This window comes from Artibeus jamaicensis, unplaced genomic scaffold (assembly GCF_021234435.1).
Source record: "Artibeus jamaicensis isolate MK-2021 breed Jamaican fruit bat unplaced genomic scaffold, CSHL_Jam_final contig_585, whole genome shotgun sequence".
Lineage (NCBI taxonomy): Eukaryota > Metazoa > Chordata > Mammalia > Chiroptera > Phyllostomidae > Artibeus > Artibeus jamaicensis.
In genome coordinates this window covers 727,320-744,976 of record NW_026521894.1, presented here as the reverse complement: position 1 = coordinate 744,976, position 17,657 = coordinate 727,320, and the positions used below count along the sequence as shown (strand labels likewise).

The 17,657-nt window shown below is 45.4% G+C and overlaps 1 protein-coding gene across 2 annotated transcripts in view; it reads right to left on the bottom strand.

Moving 5' to 3' along the window:
* Positions 1-3,988: 3,988 nt before the first annotated feature.
* CADM1 (cell adhesion molecule 1) overlaps positions 3,989-17,657 on the bottom strand; it is a 394,995-nt gene continuing 381,326 nt past the window's right edge. For both annotated transcript variants that reach the window (XM_037147378.2, XM_037147379.2), the window contains 2 exons: positions 8,870-9,001; positions 3,989-6,862 (listed from right to left, as the gene is read on the bottom strand). In XM_037147378.2, coding sequence (XP_037003273.2) covers positions 6,744-6,862; positions 8,870-9,001 — 251 coding nt within the window. In that variant the 3' untranslated portion in view covers positions 3,989-6,743. The remainder of the gene's footprint in view (positions 6,863-8,869; positions 9,002-17,657) is intronic.

Sequence of the window (17,657 nt, the reverse complement as noted above, 5' to 3'; positions counted from 1 at the left end):
ACTGTCTTAAGCATCTCCCGGGCTACATTTCTGGCTGTGTTAAGAATCAAGCCATCAAGAACAGCTGTGAATGTTACACACTTTCAGCAGCAGCAGTGAGCTTTGGCAGGGAAGTAGGAGCAAAAAACCCAAGTAGGACATTTCAGTTGACAGTAATGGCATTTTCCCTTCCTTGTCCAAACGATAAAAGATTCATGCTCCTAATTGCAACTCTATAGCTGCCCCAATCACTTTATTCTGGGAGAGGAGGTTAGAGAAAACAGGCCTAGAGAGAGGGAGAGAAAGAGAAAGAGAGAGAGAAGGATAGTAATTTCGTCACTAGCTAACAAAGATTGATTAACGGGAAGACTTCCTTCCACAGCCATACTTCTTAATCAGGTCTGCCCAGTCTGGGGGTCTGGGCAGACAGCGTTTGTGGATTAGCTAGATGTGAGCCTGCCAGCATCCCATGAAAGTTTAAACGATGAAATACACAACTACAGAGAAAACAAACCAAAAAGAATAGTCAAGTCACACATTTTAATATTCAGCAACCATTAAGGGATTTAAATATTTGCTTGCTATTAAAAGGCTTGCATCGGGCTCTTCCAACACCAGCTCTGGAAGACTGAAATATCAATTACGGATCAATTTTCCCCCTAAGTAAACACTAATGCAGGATAAACAGTATTAGAAGATGCAATTGTAACATTGCTGACTTCAGGATGGACTACCTGCTGGTAACAGCAAGTTTAAGCCTGGTGATTAATTAACCTGAAGAAGATAGCACTTAAGGAAGATTCAAGGCGATCATCTCTGAAATGACTGTGAGCCAGTGCACGTTTTGGAGGGCAGCTGGAGAAGTCCTGGGCCCAACACATGCGTTGATTTGTCCCTCAGCAGTGGCCTTCACTTTCCTTGGAAGCACCGTCCCCATAGCTCAACACCTCAAAGGATGAGGAGAAAATTAAATGGTAGTTGAGGGTGTGTGTGCATGTGGGGGACAGAAAAAGCAGCAGAGTTTAAGTCAGGTTTGTTGTTGGAATTATTTCTGCATTTAGTAAGTACTTAAGGCCTGAGTCATATTTCCCAGCATTGACCACCAGGGGCAGTAGAAAATTTATGTTTACTTCAGAATAAAAAATATTTTAAAGCATAAAAATGAAAACCAATATAATTTCCTGGGTACAAAAAGACCTGGAAGCTGAGGAATGGAGGACTTGAAAACAGAGGATTCTTGCTGTCCAGTCTCAGTTTTGAGTGCTCACATTGTCCTTGTGCCTAACAGCCCGGTTTTGGCATGTGTGATGTTGCAGTGATATGGGTGCATTAAACACTGTGACTTCTATCAGAGACATATTTCATAACTTGGAGATAAACACAGATAAGGAAAAACATAGGGTTTGTTTTTTTTTCTGACGTGCCACACCTCATAATGGTGAGGCTCTGCTTGGCCATCACCCAAAATGTCATTTCCCGCAGGGGAGAGCATGTGCTCAGTCCTGGCAGGGCCTTAGGACAATGGGGCTGATAGCACTTAGCTCCGGACTGGCCGGCTGATTTCTTCAAGGCCAACCCGAAAGCTACCTATGTTGAGTACTCACTTATAAGTGTTAAGGTTGGAGAGACACGGTTGGTGACTAAGGACAAAGTGAGATCTGGGCATCCAGGGGCTTGACTAGTCTCCCTTTCATCAACTACTACCAGCTCGGTGTCTATCATGGGCCTGCCACTGACTTAACATATTGGCCCACAAGGTCATTCGGATGATAGCCAAGAGTCCCCTTTTCCTTCTCCTGTACAGGGGTCAGGGCATCCCAGTGCTTCCTTTGGAAATATTTCCAAGCTATACAGATTTCACTCTGAAGAAATCTGGCTGCCAGTTAGTTATTCATGATTAAGGGCTACCTAGTTAGTCATGGCAAAAACGTGTGCATATTAGTCTTGGGCAGAATTTTATATTAAAAAAAGTGCCTTCACATACGTAGAATCTTTCTACCTGTAGCATGGTGACTGTGGCTGCTTCAAGGTTGTGGATGACAGAATCAAAGGAGCACTTCTCTGTGGAGTAAGCCCATAGTAGTATAAGAATTACATTTCAAGTAGACAGAGGATGGTGAAAGATTGCACCAATGAATACTCACACATTGCTACAGGGATCCAGTTGATGTATTTGGAGAATGCAAGCAGGCCAAACATCACAAAATTCTCTAGAGGAAGCAAGGACCATTTTCCCTCCCGGACCAAATGAAGGTCCAGGTACCTTATCTAGTCCCTGCTAACATAGCCTGCTCTGGTACCTTCTTTTTTGCATACCCTGTGGGACTTACATGCGCCTCCTCAGTTCAGTGAACTTCCTGGGTCTCCTGTCTGTAGGCTGCAGCTGAAACAGGCACTTCATGTTACAGAGAAGCAGAGAGGGTAGGGGACACCGAACTTGCTGTGTGACACGTGGCCCGGCATAGTTATGTTAATGAATGGTGATGAGAAAGGACTCATTAGACATTCTAAGGTTAGCTTCATGAGGATGCGGTACGTCCACATGCCTGAAGTTTCACAATTAGTAAGTGGCGGAGCATGGACTGGAGCTGGGCGGTCTCTCCTAGTGCACAGGCTGGAACTCTACCTTCCAGCATGTCTAGCAGCAGATTTTGCACAGTGGTGAGGAACGAGTGCGGCCCACTGTGCTCTGCCCTCTTGAAGAGGCTGGAAGAGGCTCCTGAAATATTGACTCCTCTGCATGAACTTTGAGAACAGCCACGAGACTGATCCCACCCTCCGTACCTCACCTGGGTTCCCTTTATTTTTCCCACACAAGTCAGAGCAACGGCTGGTCCTATTTCATTCCGCACCTGTGACTCACATTCCCTATTCAATAAACCATCATTTGAGATCCAGCTAGGGCACCAGATCCTCCAGAAAGCTGCCTTCACTCCCCAGTCTTCACTGATTTCCCTTCTCCAGGAAATTCCCACAGCACTGTGTGGGCTCCTTAACCAGGTTCGCTGGGCCCCTGAAGCTAAGGGCCCTCTCCCGCTTTCCATGTGAGTGGAACTTACGTTCCTGTCAACCTCCAGGGACCACCTTACACTTCTCTGTGTTTCTCACAATGCTGGATATACAGCAGGTGCTCCATAACTGCGTATCTGATTAACTGATTTTTACAGACACAGGCAAGATACCAGGCCAGGATGGAAGAGGCTGAAATGAGATCACTGTGGTTGGCTTTTCTACAGCTTACCTTTTCTTCCACTGTTGAGCTTTTCCCCCTGCCCAACAGAGAAAAGGAAGCTCAACCCAGCTGGGTGAGCCATGGGGAAGGGGTGATCCAGGGCTACTTAGACATTGTCTGTGCTTTTGTAAAGACCAGTTACCAGAAGGCTAGGCATTGCTCCCTTCGGCCTGCAAGGCAAGGAAGACGACAACAGACAGAATCCTGCAGGACACCCTGGCTGGGAAGTCTCGGCAGCCTAAACAGGAAGCGAGAGCAGTCTTCCATAGGCGGCTGAGTCAGTCCTCCGCACAGCAAGTCTTCTTTTCGTTACAGGAGAGAGAACTTGAAATGAAGAAGGTGGAATGAATTGTTAAGACACGAAATCCCAAAGTAAGAGACAGGTGGAGCAGCCAACACAGGAAAGTTGGTGGGGGTGGCAGGTGAACAGAGGGGGAGGGGGCAGGAGCCGAATCCACGGGCGGGGCCTGTCCAGCTGGCCCACCACTGCATCCCACACACCTGCACAAATCGCTGAGTCCGTGCTGCCAAAGCACCTGGTGCACCTGGCCCACCTGGCCACTGAGAAGGGAGAAGAGAACAAGGACAGGAAGGATGAGTGGAGGAAGAGAGAAATCAGATCAAAGAAGCCCAGCCGGCAGCACTTCCTAGTGTCTAGGGCTGTGCTCTGGGCCCTGCGCAAGGTCCTGGGGAGGAAGCTGGACCGGGGGCCCATCTGTTCTCTCGAGAGAGGCGTCCATAAAAAGCCCATAATGAGATTAAAGGATCACTTTGTAACATTAATTTTTTTATTAAGAAGACAGATATTTTATAGTACTTTTTTTTCTTTTTTTTTCTTTTGTAAAAATGGTATACATGAACCAATACAAAATGTGAATGGGAACATGTGGATATGGAGTTTCTTACACCGCAACATTGTTCGTGTACACCTTCAAAACAGAACTGGCCTAAAGGGGAGAGTAAGACGTCGGTGTGACTAAAGAACAAGCTTATTTGGCATCAATTATACATCCTTCATTATTTTATATTCCTTTAAAAAACACAAAAAACAAGTTTGTTCTTTCTTCACTCTAAAAAAAGTGATCAACCTGTACAAAGTAATACTCAACAATACATTTCAAACAGTGCACTGTATACTTAAGAAAAAATACATAAACCAATATACAACTAAAACCCATAATTTCCTGTTTTTGCTTTGTTTTATTTTATTTTTTCCAATGTGTGGGGCCTACACTTCGCAATCTACCTGAGACAGAAAACACCAGTCGAAACACATGAACCTGAGACAGGTCAACATTGTAGCCATAGAATTACATCAGGACACCGCACTACTGTACACTTCTCAGAACAGAAGGATGGGAGGTCCCAAAAATGAGATGCCAATCCTGTGAGCAATGCTAGGTTTCGCTTTTTATTTTCCTAAAAAGAACAACTGAAAAAAACTGCCAACAACATGCTAAATGGGTCTCACCCTTCGATATGGTTATGCTATGGTCAGAATGGGTGCTGAGGGCTCGGGATAGAGCTGCACATTATAAAATTCATTGAAAACAGGATGTTCGTTGTGGCTTTTTGTCTTGGTTAAGCGCCTTGGGGCAGGAGAGGGAAAACAAAATGCTGCTCGTTATGGGTTTTCTTTCACGTACCAGTCCGTTCCCAAAAGGCCCCATATTGCAAATGGTTCTATCAAAGGTTAAAATAAAGACAAGAAAAGAAACACGCTTTCAAAAAAAAAAAAAAACAAAGACTTGACACTTTTTCTCCCTTAAATAAATCAGTATAAGTTTCTCACATAATGTAACAATAGTAAAAATGCACCCTGCAAAATCCAAAATTATTCACTGAAAATGTTATATAATATATATTTTATATATATAGATCTATCTTTTTTGATGCCATCTTTCCATAGGGACTGTATTCTGGAGTCTGGAGCCTTACCAAAACATATGGTAAGAGTTTCGTTTTTTTGTCCTTCAGGACTACTTCTAGATAGCCTAGACGTACATTTCTTTAAAAAAAAAATGTAAGTAGTAGTAACTTGACTCCTCTACCTTTTCCCAAGGTTCCCCATCTCAGATATGTTCACGGTGATGCATTTGGTAGCGATGCACTATGGCTGCCGTCATGCGAGGATCAGTAATTTTTTGGCAGATGGTTCTTAAGGCTGAGGAAAGAGGCCAAGGCTAGTGTATGAAAGGTAAAAAGATAAAAACACTCACATTTGAGTTTTGATTAAGTAACTGAAAACCCCGACATGCTGTTTTTCCACCTCTGCTCTGACCTTTTGAGAACTGAGATTGACAGCAGACCAGTGTGAGAACCATACTGGCCCTTCTTTTGTACCTCCTGCCTTTGTTGGCCAAATCTGAAGGAAGGAAAGTTTCACACGGATCTGAGTTGGAAATCCCAGCATGACAAATACCTGTAATATACAGTACATGCAGGCCACGTCCTACTGCCTTCCTGACTAAGCACAAAGGGAAAAAAACGGTCCCATTCAGTCCTTTGCCCACCACACGGACTTGCTTTTTCCTACAAATTAGTGAGAAGTAAGGCCGATTGGGAAAGGTGATGGAATCATTTGGAATAGAAATAACCAGAGCAGAACTATCTTTCCCCCCTCCCTACTTCTCCTCCTGTGGCAACTCAAATTTGTCCACTTATGTGAAAGGAACAGCCCTCACTGTCAGGTCTGTTTAGGGCACTGAAAAAGGAGGAGCCCTTTCCACCCCAAACCTTTCTGGACAGCGTGGGGTATCTATACTGAGCCGTCTACAGATACAGAATAAAGACAGATTCAACCTCATTGTGACACACCTCACTTGCAGATAACCCTGTACAGTAATGTAGTTCCACAGCAAACAGAACATTTTCTGAGTCACAGTCTAAGTTTCTAGTCTTCACTGCTCTAAGTATTTGAAACATGGGCAGCAGCAAAGAGTTCTCATTGTTCACCCAAATCTTTACAACAACAGAGAAGAATGCATTATGGATACACTAAATTCTGAACTATGAAATCTAAGCTGTGCTGGTTCTCCTTTCATGAAACTGAATTTTGAACAGAAAGCAGTTACTTCAACAATGAACAAAAAAGTAAAAACAATAGCAAAATAAGGGGGAATAGATTCTAAGGAATCCCAGCAGGCAAATTCCAAAATGGGAGATTTTGGAAAAACAAATCAAATTTTTTTTGGAAAAATATATGCAGACAAAGAAAAAAAAAGGAACACAACAAACAAACAAAAAACAAGGCACAGAATTTTCTGCAATCTATCCAAACTAAATCCAAGCAGCCAAGTTTGACTTGGTAGGACGAAATAAAAATTCAAAACAAACAAACAATAAAAGAGGTGTCAAACAGCAGAGTGTACTTTTCAAAAAACATTTTTTATACAGCAAAGCCTTCCCAGTCTTGCACCTTTCCACCCATTCATAAAAAAATCACACGAATTTCTCGCAAGTTCCAATATCACTGTCTCTTTATCATCTAAATAGGGCCAGTTGGACACCTCATGGAAACAAAAAGGCTGATCTAGATGAAGTACTCTTTCTTTTCTTCGGAGTTGTTCTGTCCTCCTTCTGCATTGATTATAGCTGTGTCTGCGTCTGCTGCGTCATCGGCTCCTTTGGCTTCATGAGTGAAGTATGTACCTGAAAGATGAAGGGGTAAAGCACCGTGACTGTCTGATGGCCTCTGTGTAAAGTGGTACAGAGATGGCAACTTGCTTTATGGCCATCATCAGCCGAAGTGGTGTGCAGGCAGCAGAGGGGAAAAAACAATTGGAAGAAGAGAGCGAGGTGGGTGAGACAAATGGGGATCCGGGGGTTCCAAAGGCACCACTCCAACTGAACCGCTGCGATATAATTCAGCAAATGAGACATTAGAGCAGTGATTATGACCAGAGGATGTCAGCAGAGGAGGACGTGAGTGGGAGCTAAAAATGCAGAAAGCTGGAGAGCTGCTGACTAATGTATGAACAGCAACGCATAAACAGGACCAATGACCAGATGTGTGCACGTACATAGTTAAGACCAAAGCAAGAAAGAGCAATTAGCCAATAAATGAATTAGGGCCCTAATGATGGTTTATTGTCACCTCAGGTCGTTTACGTGAACCCTGTCTCCTGTCCTCATGAATCATTACTCCTTACCCGTAACTGAGAATGTGCTTGAACTTGCACAAGCATGTTTGATTTTCTTCTGCCTTCCATTTCAGAGTGGGTTCTAGGTGTAGAAGTAATTTGATATTATGACAGTTATAATCAAGGCTTGGGGTCTGCCTTAAGCAACAAGTGATTCTCACAGTTTAACTCTAGCTGGACCCAGATTCATGGATTTGCTAATTGGCACAGCCACTTTACAATGACAATAGACAGAGCAGTTCAAAGTTGGTGACATTCTTATCACCAAGTCCCAACCATTTACATGAAGGAAGACAAGGACTGTACCTCAGTATGCTATGTACCTCAGGTAGAGTTTACACTGTCTGTCATAACTGAATAACCCTCCTCCCACTACATGCTGTATTCTCGAAGACTCTGAAGTAAAGAAAGGATGATGCTTTTGTTGTGTTTTCAGAGTGACAAATCTGAGAAGGCAGGCAGGCAGTGATCCCTGTGTTCTCCTTCCTCAGTAGAGCACCGCACCTGCCCCTGCCCCATGGCTCTGCACGGCTGCGCCCAGACCTCTGCCCTGCTCTCTGGCCTTACTCTCTGGCTCTGTCAAGCTCAACCCCAAGAGGTTGTGAGTCCTCAGCCAGTCTGCCTCGTGGGTGTGGGTGGAGGGTGAAGTACGCAGAGCATGGAGTTCCCAAATGGCGTTACCCCCCAGACTGGCACTTTGCATCCTAAAGGCAGTTGTTGTCAATCACCTTGCACTTCCATTGCTGTGTTTAAGGGGCTGTCCCCAGAACCAAGTTTTTTAAGCAAGCAGTATGCAAGTGCCTAGAATTCATACCATATGAAGCCCCGCAAGGTCACTGCACAGTGCCTCAGAAAAACCATTGAGAAAGACAAGGGCCAACAAAGAAAGGGAAGACTAAACCCGGAGGGGAGAAGAGGATCAGAGCAGCATGGGGCAGGAGGAGAAGTGTTGGAAGAGATGATTGCCGGCCCAGATTGCACGGTTGGTAAGTGTGTGATTAATGGTAATTTAAACCAATTGCACTGATAATTTTTAAAATACATATTTATGTGGCTTTTAAAGCACATAAAGCCAATGAAATGGTCTAGCCGCTGTGACCCCCTTACCTGGAGTCTGCGGCCAGGAGCAGAGCTAGTCTACCTGCTCCCCAGAAAGCAGTGGGTCACCAGTGTCCTCGTTCCACATTTGGGTAGGGTTCACAATACACCTTGTGCACCAGCCCCAACTCTGTGCTTTTTACTCTATCCTCAATGAAGGATTATAGAGTAACAATCTATAAAGCTTTATATATAGAGAAAGCCCCAATCAAGGAGTGCTTACTACTACTCAGCTCTCATGGTCCTCCTAATCAGCAGCTGCTGAAATTTCCTTTTTTTTTCCTCTCCCTGTTTCAGGAATCCAGAGGCTATGCAGTCACATAACCCAAACTGCCTATCGAGGACAACCTTGCAAAGTCTCTGAATACAGGGGCTGTGCTGACACAAGGCCTCCTGCCTGCCAAAATACCTTGCTTACCTTTATGTCTGGCAAAATAGCGCCCCAGAATGATGAGCAAGCACAGCATGGCGAACACCACCACGGCCACGACCCCGCCAATCACGGCATGATCCACTGCCCTTATCGAGCCTTCTTCACCTGCTCGAGAATCTGTTGAGATCAGAAGAAGAATAGGATGTAGAGTGCATCATGAGACACCAGAAGCCCTGTGCCACTGCCTCCAGGGACGGTGGGCACCTTCTTTTTTAATGGAGTAGTCAGAGAGAGCAATCTGGAGATGGATCAAGTTACAGGAGCAAGCAGACTGACCTGTGCAGTGCTGAACCGATCCGTTCTCCCCACAGGCAATTTCATTGTAGGCAGCACTAAGGCATATGGAACAAGCTCAGGGAGCAGGGGGAGGGGGGAAGAAACAGAGTCCGTCCCGTACTGACTGGTCTTAGCGCTCACTGTGTCTGTATCCAGTTGCAGGTTCTATTAAGGAGGCCAACCTTGCTAAGGGTGCTTGGAAGGGCACCTTTGGGCGGTAACGGGCTGTGGAGGGGAGGCCAGGCACCCAGTGACTTATTCTCTGCTAGGCACAGGCATAGAAAAAGTAAGGAGCTTCAAAGCCACAGCTGCCTGGAGATAAAACAAGGATTATGAGACTAAAGACAAGTGACATGCTTGCCACATTTAGGATGTATGAGGGAGTAAGCCTCAATCTAAAACCTAAAAACTCATTTCAAAACAGACAGCAAGGAATACTTGTCCATCGCCACAGACGGCTATTTATTTATTTATTTATTTAACACTTCACAATGCAATTAATTTTCCTTTATAAGCGTCACTCCCTCAGGATGTCTTCTTCTGACTGAGGAGTGACACGTCTGGCTGGGGAACAGCTCCGAAGTGAACCCAGAATGAGCTATGGCAATGCAGAATGGATGTGTGGCAGCGTAAACAATTTTAATTTAGGACTGTGGCTACATCACCCCTTGCTGAAATCCTAATGGCACCCAGGATTTATAATGCAGTAAAAAACAATTATTCTCCCGTTGATTAATACATTAACATTTTGGAGTAGAAGCTAAACCATTGTCTTTTTTTTTTTATTGAGTCAAGTACGACACCTCCATTAAAATGATTTACTAGCTGTACCTTACAATTTAAGCACAGCAGCAACAGAAACGGTAAAAATCTTTTAACTTTACATGATTTGTGAAGTCATATGTGAAGGATTTACCATTTAAATCTTTCAGTACAAGAAGCACACGACCTATAAATCTGTCCCCCTTGCAGCTGCTGGACGCCTAAGAGAAATGCATTTCACCAGGAAGACTGAGAGTGTGCAGATTCAAGTCAATTTTTAAGAAAGATTTATCTCTGTCTCTCTCCAAAGGACAGAGCAAATCTCTGAAGCCTCCACCTCTAATAATATTTGAAGTTTATCGATCAAGTGTACAGATCCGTGACAGCTAAAGGTAATGGTGCTCTTTTGAGCTGAAACCTGATACAACGCTTTCAGCAGGAGCGTGTGATTTACACTTTCTATTGATATTTCCAATTCTGCTCTGAGATTAAGTACTGAAAGATGTGGGGAAATAACTCATGACTGAGGGGTCCGTAGAAAGCACATTAATTAAAATAATTTAAATTAAAAGTTGAAGTATTTAAAGTGTTTCATTAAATTACCTTCGAAAGGACTGAGAAAACCCCAGTACCCAAACCCGGACCCAAACCGAAACGCCACATCGGAGGCAGCTGCAGGCCACCCAGGACCACAGGACAAGGGGCGTTTAATTGGAGACTGGCGATGGGGTGGAGGCAGAGTGCACTGCAGACAATTAGCCTGCTCCGTGATGTGCGAGCCCCTCCAGCAACTTGTCTAATAAGCTTGCAACGTAGTGGAGGGAAATCTGCCCCCTCGGCCGAGAGTGTTGCCTATTGCAGATGCAACAGCCTCAGTGTCTCAAAGGTCCTTTCTACACAGCGGAATTAAGCCATGAAAACTTTTTTTCCTTAGGAGACAACAGAGCTTGTTGGCGGAGCACTCCCCTTGAGGTGCCCCTGGACGAGGGGTATCTACTGGAGGATAGCATTGTACACACTGGAGACTCTTTCCCCAACTGCACAAATTCAAAACTGCTCACAGGGAGACAAACGCAACGGAAAAGCTAGCAAGTCGCGATTTCCTTAGGGAGCTGTCAAAGTAAGGGATCTTGTGGGAATGAGAATTAACTCATCTCCAATTGCCAATGAACTTCAGGCCTGTTGCAACACCAGGATCTTTCAATAGCCTCAACATTCTAGAACTGCGTGAGGAAAACACAGTGACATTAGCCACTGAGGATGGGGAGTGTTAGGTGTTAGAGGCAAGAGGGGAAGGCAGATCCCAACCTGGGAAGACGGAGAGTGGAGGGAAGCTCTGAGAAGCTGTCCCAGGCACAAGACCCACCCTGGAGAAAGGCACTCTCCCGTCCATTGCTGAAAGACCGCCTCCTCCATGCCTAGGCACAGGGACATCTAGATGTCTGAGAGGGGAGAGAGAAAGAGGGGGAGGGAAAGAGAAAGAGAGGGGAGAGAAAGGGAAGTGGGGAGCGAGGGAGAGAAGCTCTCTTAAAGAAAAGAAAAACAAAAAACCTCATAGGGCAGTATCTGTGGGATTAATTTCTTTAGTCCAAACTATTCATTTGACTTTTGCTCCCCATGAACATCAGAGCTACAGATGCTCAGTGCTTTTTTTTCACTGCGTTTTACCCACATTAAATACCTGGGTTCTAGCTATTTTCCCCACCCTCAAGAACATACATATTTTAGACCCTTGTTTAAATGGTAATGTCTCCTGCTATCTTCTGAAACTCACTTCGATCACAAAGTTTACTACCGTCAGTTAATCAACAAGATGCTTTCCTGCCTTCAATGACTGCAGATGGAAGCAGAAAGTGATGTTGAATTTACAGAGACCCTGCAGGTTGTCAGCGCTGCCGCCCCACCTCTTCCCTGCCGCCCACCCCTGCTGAGCTGCTGAGGGATGGGAAGAGCTGGAAGGGCTCTGCTCTCCAGCACGGGTCCAATCTAGGTGTCCCCGTGAAGAGCGGTGCTGTTTCCAGATTCCTCTCACTCCTTTGTTCCTGTGTGGGGGATGGGGAGGAGTTTCCATGGAGCTATTGATTTGCTCCAGTTTGTGGAAGATCAGGGTGAAAGCTGGTGACCTGATCCTGTGGGCTGGTGTCTGGCTCATGGTATGAAGTGGCAGCCCAGTTACTGAAAGAGGTGCTGAGCTAATGGGGTGGGACACAAACTGGAACCTGAAGGAGACGCTGCCGCCCGAAGGAGCACGGCTCTGAGAAGGTCTGCGGGCGGTTTGGCCTCTCCTGTTCCTCTCCCAAAGCAAGAGCTCTGGCCAGTCCTTGAGAAATTACTTCTAAATGAAAAATTGGGCATGTGACTTTGACTTCCACCATCATCCGAAGGTCCTGCTCCTGCTGGGGTGCAGACCCTTTCACCCTGGTCCCAGAAGCACTCCTGGAATGTCCTTTCCAGATTTCTGGCTCCTTTTCTCAATAAGATCAAGAAGAAAACTGAAGAGGTAGACTCACCAACTGCCCAGCTTCTACACAGAAAAATCAACATGCTTCATAAAATGCCTGCTCCTTAGGCAAACAGACATGTCCTCGGTTTAGAGGTGACGTTTTCTTGTTCTGTAACAGCCTACAATTGTTTCTCTCACTTAGTAACAGGTGTTACTTCTGGGACCAAGGTTTGCCCTGTTAGCCTGAAGAGTAAAGTTATGTTTATGCTTGTGGCATAAATGTTGTTCCAGCCTGAAGAACCAGCATGTTTGGGTGACCCTGGTGAACCACAGTGAAGAATTCCATCAAATCATTTCACGTGTGATCTCGAGTACCTTAGGCCCAGTCCCTGCAGGAGTTTGATTTTGTGCACTTTGTAAATGTCGGGAAGTGTTCATGCCAGCTCATAGTTGTGGCACAATCCTCCCTGCCTGTACTGTCTCATCCTGCAGCTGTGTCCATGGCTCTAAGTGTGACATGAGTCTCTGTAAGGACAGATCAGTCATGGACTGCTTAGTACTCGTGAGTTTAGCTTTCCAATTGGCAAAAAGCTGGAAGATTTGGTTCCAGGTGAGCGTTTACACACTGCTTGCAGAATGTTAAGTTAGCTCCTGCAGCATGGGTCACAGCTTCAACCCCTGGGTTCACGTGAGCATCGCAGAAACTGCAAGGGCAAAACCATTTCAAAGAAACTCCCAAGAGGGATGCCGCAAACTGCTTGGACTTCTTTACCTTGGCAGGTAACCGGGCTCCATCCGTCTCTCATGGGCACTGAGGGAGGAGCTCCAAATAGGGCCTGGCGATAGGTGGCTGCTGGTGGACCACAGTCTCCTCCCCGCCCGCAGGGGACTCCTCTCCTCTCTCTCTCTCTGCTGGCTTTCACTGCTCAGATTACCTGCTAGGCATCCTCAATGCAGTGCTCTGCAGCCGCACAGCAACAGATCTGGTTTCTGTGGCTACTACACCACATGGCAGGGACAGCACAGCACACACTGCCATGTGAGCACCTTAATCATGGATCTCTCATAAGACTAGGAGCCTCTGCCACCAAAGGCAGGGGTCTGTGGACAGCCGCCGGTATACCCTGGACAAGGTCCTGGCCAATAGGGACATTGGCAGGAAGTCACTGAGCAGAATGCTCAGTGTGGCTGCACCCTGCCCACCCTGCAGCCAGAGGCCAGTCTTATACAGTAATTAATATACAGTACAACGGACAGCACGGGGCACAACAACCACCTTGTGTTGGCCTTCTTTCACATTTCCAAACGGTCCTGGCTCAGGCTATAAGATGTATTTAAAAATTTGGGGAGAGTTAGACACTCCCCTTAAAGGCTCATATCTATTCTTTCATGGGTTACAAACTACCTTAGGCCTCATCTTAAAAACTAGTAACATGGGGAGGTTCTAATGACATCAGCCCTCCCACTTCTATTTATTGAACAATTTAGATGCTCTGCTTTTGCAATTTCACCATCTATGGATCATTGGAGAAGAGTTAGAACTGTTACACTTTGCAACAGTTCTGTCACTTTGTTTATTTAGTTCTAGTCTCTTGCCGGCTCTTAAGCCTTGCTAGACAGGTCGGTTTAATGAAAAACTCTTAAATAGTGCTTAGAATGGAAATACTGCCCCCAGCCTCCTGGGGCTGAAGGGAGGGCTGAGTCTATGTCAGAAGCAGCTTAATGAGCACGATGTCACTTGCTGCTTCCTGAGAGGGAGGAAAGAAGTCTGACAGTGGTTCTTCCAAATCTGAAGCAAAAACAAAATCTGACCTCAAAGACAAAATAAAACAACCCAAAAAACCTAGCACCATCTCAGTAATGTAGCCACTCATTCTCATCGCCTATTGTAGCTCCCGTCATGGCAACAAAAATAAGTGTGCATTTTAAAAAGCACAACTTTATTACTGAAGGGGAACGAACTGAATGGCATGCGCTGACAAAATGCCACATTATTTGCTAATCCTAATATGTTATTCTTCTTTAAGATTTGCTTTTCTCAGCACCAATTCAATTATAGATGCTACAAATCCTTCTGACATTTAATTCCCTCTTGTCAGAGGGTAGTAAATGTATACAGTACATGCACGGCTTTCCCATTAAGATGTTAATATATATTGGAACACACTGGCTTCTGTGCAATGTGCCCTTTCTTTCCTGTCTTTAGAAAGTGAAAGGGAAGGAATAAATGTAAGGCAAGAAAACCATGAGGACTCCCACACAGCGTCCTGGGCATGCAGCCCCCCCCCCCCCCCCGTCAGCGCCATTTCGTTCTTGCAATGGGACTGCAGCTACGCTAACATTTTACAGGATCTCTGTTGAGCTACTTGAAGGAACACTGAAGTCAGCGTTATCGTCCTTGACACACAGAGCTCAGTATATGTTCATTTAAATTAGAAGTACTGCACACAGGCTCTGGCTGTACATTGCTGTACTCGGTGAACAGAATTCAAGGCTCTCACAGCCTTTTACTGCCTACATCGTCCTCCAGAAATGGGACTGAGAGAAGATACAGGAAGACTTAATATCTAAGCGCCTGTGGGGTCCACAGGAAAGTACACTGGACTTGCCATCAGATCTGCGGTAGAAGCTGGGCTTCACTGTTGTCTGCGGCTTCAGGCCGGTCACTCAGCTACTTTGAGCCATTGAGCACAATCATACATTTTCCAAGGGTTGTTCTGGGAGATCAACATATTGCTGAATATGAAAGTGCCTCTCTGGCCCAGTGTTTGGCATACCACAGGTACCCTGGAAGTGTTTGCCAAATTTAAATCTGCTACAATAAAGCCTAACGAGGGCTTCATTCCAGTTCTTATCACTGACTCAAGGCAAATACTCATCAGCTGTTTGGGGTTAAGGGTTGCACTGCACACTCAGCGTTGTTCTCCAATGTTGAGATGACCCATAAACACTTGCCAAGTTGAGGTGACCAGGCCCTTTCTTAGGCAGAATGGCACAGTGTGACTGATGGCCTACCTGTCCTGCCTGTGGTCAAGGCTGAAGGCCACCTAGTCCAAGTTATAATTCAAGTGTACCATTTGAGTATCAGGATATTAAATACTTGTTGTCAGCTAACTATAAGGGTAACTGATGTTTTTCATAACTTTGATTTTTCTTTGCTTCAAAAGCGGAAGACTGGTGGACTTACAGGGACTTAGTTACGTTTGACCAACAGTGGAAAGGAGTTGATGCAGCAGAATTCGACCCTCCCAAGACCCTTAGCGTTACCAGTGAGACCAAATGGCACCCTCAGGAGTCCTCCCTGTCTACATCCCAGTAATAAGGGCTTAGAAGGGCGATGCCTTTTCCATTTTAAGCATCAGGGAGCACCGAAGATGGCACCGGAACCTCCCTTAAAGGAGTATGTATGTATCTGACAAAGAGGGTAGGGTTGGAAAGCATGTCCAAGCGCACACTTTCCACTAGAACATCTCTCTGGGAAAGGTGCTTCAGTGGACCTCAGGCATTTGGGGGTGTGAAGATGGATAAATGAGTATGGTGAAGTCACCCCAAAGCAGTGTCCAACCTGCAGAACTAGAATTCACATTTTTCTTTGTGTCCTGCCAAGTTTTTGAGGAAAATTTCCTGTATGATGGTCTTCTTCCTCCCCATGTGGGAAACAGCAGCATGTTGGATTATGGGAAGATCAGGAACACGATAAAGCTCAAAGTCACGTTGTGAGAAGACCATGGACAAGCTGGCATGGACCCAATATGACTTGTCAGCTACTGCCTTGTACTAAGTAGAATTTTAAAATAAGGAAATCTGCATGTTTAACCTCCACAACCCAACACATTCCCACGGCACTCAGAACCATCTCAGTGGAAAACTAATCCCGTAATTTTGGTGAGTGGAAGAACAATGGCACAGAAAACACCCAAGCAAAATTTAAGGTCTTCTTTGAAGGGAAAAGCTTGATTTAATGCTGGAAGAGCTCTATCCAGGTCGGTTAGCACACGACTCTACACCTGAAGGGCTCTGGAGAGCTCGCATTTCCCTCCACATTCCCTCGGTGCACAGGCTGAACTGAAAAGGGTCCAAGAGGAAAAGAATTCCCAAGACCCCCGGAGCAAAGGAAGTCTGGGTTTCACTGGGGAAGAAAAACCACTTTAAACCAAAGTCTCTATCTCCCGATAGAGGAAGGAAGACCCATATGTTCAAATTCTGACTGTCGCTTGAGTAAATCGTTTGATCTCTGGGCCCTCGTTTCCTCATTTGTAAACGGAGACAAACAAGCCTTCCTTAACAATCTATCTCATAAGGCTTTCACCAAAATCTCCCCAGGCCTGGCTCTTTCTGTACCAATAGCTTCCCTGGTGAGCTTTCCTGACTAGCCCCCAGCTCTTCCCAGCCCATCATTCTCATTTTACCCAGTTTTTTTTTTTTTTTTTTACACAGCATTTGTTACTGTCCAACATTGTCTTGTGTTCTGAGCCTGTCTTCCTCCACTAGAATGTAACTATGCAAGAACAGGGGCCTGGCATGTGAAACCTACGGCAGCTCTAACAATTGTGCTGCGTGAATGGAGATCGAACAAGGTCATTAGTATGTGGGAGAGATCCTTCCAAGCTGTGAATACTACATGAATATGAGTAAAGAATACTACACTTCACATTTACAGGTCATACCTTGAATGGGTCTGCACAGAGCCAAGCCCAGGTGATGTTTTACCCTCACCATCATTATTAGTCTACCGGAGAAATCAAACAGCCTATTCGCCAAATCTGAGCCACATGTTAGGTGGTGGTCAGTTAAGAGAAGCGTCCCTCAAAATGCTGTGTCTACTGACAGCTTCTCACAGGCACTGAGGACACTCACAATAACTAAAGAATCATGTATCCCACCCAGAACTGATGATCTGGATCCAAATCCCTTTGAGTTCTTTTGTTATTTCAATTCAGGCTCTATGGTTGGCCCATGTTCTCTTTGTAATCCACTTAAGGCACCAGAGTTGGCTCACCTGGCTGGATTCTTCCTTAACACCTGGCATGGGTTTCCAAAGCCATTCAGAATTTGACCTCCACCCATACTTTCCTACGGAGTGTGAGGGAGACATGGTAGGTTTTTTCAAGATTACTTTCTTGTTTGTAGGGCAAGAGTTGAGAACATTTTTTGGAGAAGCATGAGGGCTCTGGAACTCCTTGCTCGTGCCTTTGCTTCAAAAGCAGATGACCAATGGGTTGTTTTGATTGTTCCAGAGGGCTAGGCCCTGGCACCTGGCATACTTAACACCACACTCCGCTGCGCAGCCCC